This window comes from Homalodisca vitripennis, chromosome 3 (genome assembly GCF_021130785.1).
Source record: "Homalodisca vitripennis isolate AUS2020 chromosome 3, UT_GWSS_2.1, whole genome shotgun sequence".
NCBI classification, from domain to species: Eukaryota; Metazoa; Arthropoda; class Insecta; order Hemiptera; family Cicadellidae; genus Homalodisca; species Homalodisca vitripennis.
The window spans coordinates 172,108,692-172,112,728 of NC_060209.1; the positions used below are offsets into that span (position 1 = coordinate 172,108,692).

The 4,037-nt window shown below is 37.5% G+C and overlaps 1 protein-coding gene across 1 annotated transcript; it reads left to right on the plus strand.

The window, feature by feature from the left end:
- Nucleotides 1–2,631: 2,631 nt before the first annotated feature.
- Nucleotides 2,632–3,675, plus strand: LOC124358469 (piggyBac transposable element-derived protein 4-like). The gene has a single exon (XM_046810765.1). It carries the CDS (start codon nucleotides 2,632–2,634, stop codon nucleotides 3,673–3,675), a length of 1,044 nt encoding a protein of 347 aa, XP_046666721.1.
- Nucleotides 3,676–4,037: the final 362 nt, after the last annotated feature.

Consider the following 4,037-nt stretch of genomic DNA (forward strand, 5'->3'; position numbering starts at 1 on the left):
GGTCCATGCAGAAAGGGCTTCAGTCACAAAAACACAATTTTTGGAAAACTAAAAAAAACTATCTCCACGTGACATACACTGTTTAAAAATTATGAAAACAATATGTTAGTTTCTATAGACATTAGGAACTTGGTCTGTGGCCACCAAATACATATACCTGTTTCGGTAAGTCTAAAAAAAATTGTTTTTTGTCACGGACTGAAGCCCTTTTTGCACAAAAATTAATTTTTAACCTTTAAATTTATTTTCTATCGTCAAAACTTGTTATTTCTTATACAGTGTAAATTTGAAGACTGGATAAATAAAATGACAAAGTTTTCTGATTAAAATATTTAATGTAGTATAATATAAGCTTTGTAAAATTCTCACTCAAATGTTTGTCATAAACTTAAAATTAACAAAATCAGTCATCCTGAACATGAATATCAATTTCTTCTTCAGTAGATGGCCAGTTGACTATTTCTTCATAAAATTCTCTATATTCATCAGGAATATATGGCAGGAGCTTAACCAAATCACCAATTTTTGCCCTTTTAATTGGTACTTTCCCATCAGGGTAGGCTAGACGTTGTTGCTGTGGGAGCCGAACCTGTTCTTGAGAGCTGTGTGCAAGTCGGAATGTGTGTTTAACAATACTGTTTATTGTAGTACTACAGATAATAGTCCCAGGTAGAGCATTGTTGTAGATAAAGTGGGTCAAAGAGCTGATTCCAAAGCGAACCTTTGCATCTTTTGGAATATGTCGAGGACGACTTTTCTCAGAAACCACGGTTTTTGTGTAGTAAGTTTGCCACCAGTTCTTGAATTCAAGGATTTCTGAGGTATTAATCTCCTTGACAGTAAGTTTCCCTGGTTTACTACTTTGCAAAATTAGATTTCTCACAGTTTCCACATCGTACAGCCTATCGTGTTTCTTCAGTTCCCTTTTTATAGTTGCAAAATCCCTATCGCAAGGAAGGAAAGAATGCCCTCTTACGGGAAAATACTGCTGGACTTTTTCAAAATTAGTAGTTTGGGTAAGAGCCAGTAAAAATCTGGCAAGTGTATGATTTTTATTTTGTCCCGAGCAGTTATCTGCAAACAGACGAAGCTTAGTGTACGTGGGTGACACATCTTTTAAATAGTCATGTAAAAAGCTACAGACTTTATTAGGACCTTTACTAGCAGTGCCCTCATGATAAAGAAAAATCATTGCTGTGTTTTGTTTTATATCATGTATACAAAACACATTAAGGGTCAGTTGCCTCATGTAAAAGGTGTCTTGAATTGGAATTTGTGGGATAGGCACATTTTGCATGAAATCCATGCAGAGAGATAGTACATGAGGCTCATCATTCATCTCAGCTTCATGTTTTAAAGCATTATAAAACTTATTTGCTTTTCTCTTATGAACTATAAGCTCCGCGGCAGCTGCTCTTTTTACATTTTCACTTAGATGCGGGCTTTTCAGTTTCAATTGAAACTCTTTACATGTTGAGCAAGTATCAATTTGTGGTCTGCCAAATGTCAGGTTGTAATTGGTATTAAAAAACTCGTTAAAGAAATTGTAGCTGCACTTCAAGTCTGGATATTTGTCTTTAAATAGGCGGTACATTGAAGCGACAGACAGCCTAGCATCTAAGTACATTTTGGTTTTCCAGACGAGTAACGAGACACTTTAGAAGGGAAACTTTCAATGTGCTGTCTTAAGAGTTCTCTTGTTTCAGGAGAAAGAGTGTTTGCACTTTGTGTCTTTCCTCGTTTATCTTCAGGAGTTTTGCCCTCCAGAAGTAGTTTTCTAATCCTTTTCACTCGTTTGTCTGTTATGGCGTGAACAGACAAAAAGGCTTTATAACAAACCTCAATCCTTTTACCTCCCATAATAACTAAATAAGTAAACATGTTGTCTACCTGTCTAGGTTCATCTTTCCGAGCGCGGTGGCGTTTGATGTTGTTTGTTTCAATCAACGACTGAATGTACAGATCTTGCTCGTTTTTTGATGGCAGATCATGAACTCTCTTGAATAATTCTGTAGCTTCATCCTCTGATATCCGCTCAAAACACTTGAGTCTCTTGCATCTGAAAAAATAACAGAGATATAACATTTTATTACGTCAGCAAAGATATAGCTGTCCATTTAGGCTGCAGTTGATGAAGCTACTGGTAGTGATAACTGGAGTGACTGTACATTAACTGAGAGGGATTTCCCTTTCACTGGAGAAGAGGGTTTGATGTATGACTTTGATAGAAGCGATCCCATGACAGTTTACAGGCAGTTTTTTATTGATGAGGTTTTACAGTTAATAGTAACTGAAACCAACAGGAACGCTCGTAATTACTTATCAAGTCATGAGGTAAGAAGACGATCTCTAATGAGAAACTGGTTAGACTGTGACGAGATAGAAATTATGAAGTTTTTTGGAATCATTTTGATAATGGGAATATGCCCTCTTCCACAACTCAGACTGTATTGGTCCAAGAATAAACTTTTTGAAAATGAAGTAATTAAAAAAACCTTGAAAAGGGACCGTTTTGAGGCAATTCTCAAATGCCTCCATTTTTCTAATAATGAGGAAGTAGCAGAAACAGAGCCAAGGCTTGCCAAAATTAAGAAAATTGTTGATATGCTGAAAAAAAATTTTCAATCAGTTATGAAGCCAGGAGAAAACATTGTCATCGACGAAACAATGGTGCCTTGGCGTGGGCGCCTTCATTTTAGGCAATACAACCCCAACAAGACACACAAGTATGGAATCAAAGTGTACAAGTTGTGTTCTGGTGAAGCATACACGTACAATTGTAAAATTTATGCAGGTACAAATGATATTACAGGGAATGAAGGACATGCCCAGAAAATAATACTTCTGTTAGCTTCTGATTTGTTGCTTCAGGGTCGCACTATATTTGCCGACAACTTCTATAATTCTGTTCCTCTCGCAGAATTTCTTCTCCACAAAAGAACATACTTATGTGGCACCCTTCGTGCAGACAGGGTCAATAATCCAAAAGAGCTCGTCAAGAAAAATATCAAAAGAGGCGAAGTATCTGCTCTTCAAAACGAAAGGGGAGTCAAAGTTATACTCTGGAAAGATAAAAGGCGTGTCCTCATGATTTCTACCCGTGCAGAAGACCAAGGGATTTTAAAAGACACTGGTAGAAAAAATAGCAAAGGACAACCTATTTTAAAGCCGTCGGCAGTGCTGGCATACAATGGAGCCAAAAAGGGAGTTGATGTTTCTGACCAGCTGTCGTCGTATTATACCCCTCTCAGAAAAACCATTCGGTGGTACATGAAAGTAGCATTTGAGCTTCTTCTTGGCACATGCGTGGTTAATTCACTTGTAGTATACAACCACGGTAAACCTAAAAAGGACCATATGGACATGTTAGGCTTCCGGTTAGCACTTATAAGTAAAATGATTGCTAGCCCAATGACCAACAGAATACAAACACCGGCTCTGCGTGCACCAGATGGAGAAGTAAGAAGGCGGCCTTTGTTGACCCACAAACTATCTCAGCGGGAAGGACCTGCCCGGACTTCTCGCAAAAGATGTCTGCCGTGTTATAGTGAACTGGCCGACAGACTTGGAACTAGTGAGGCGAGGAAGAAAGCAAGAAAAGTCACTACATTTTGCAATGATTGTCCTAATTCTCCTTCTATGTGTATCTTATGTTTTAACTCTAAGCACAAGTAAATTGTAAAAACATTACTCACTCTTGCATTGTTTGCCATATAGTTATATATCTTACTATGTTTTTCAAAGTTAATAACGTTTTTTAAATCCATGTTCTGATATTACACATGCTGCATTTTATAATAAACCGTTGTCCATATAGGCAACATGAAAAATACTAGTGTTTATATTTTTAAATCCTATAATATCACTGTGTTAGTAAACGTGTTCCTGATATACCTACATGTTCCCACAATCTTCCTGGTGGACGTGGTTAACATTAAACGGCCAATTCTTTGACTGTATAAAATCTACAGCCATATAGAAACGCATTGTTACGTGACTCACCGGTGGGTCACGACGTCCATTTGTAACGACCGTCG

What these genes read in the sequence shown, in the direction of transcription:
- LOC124358469 (XM_046810765.1), top strand. Translation starts at nt 2,632, where the DNA reads ATGAAGCCAGGAGAAAACATTGTCATCGACGAAACAATGGTGCCTTGG.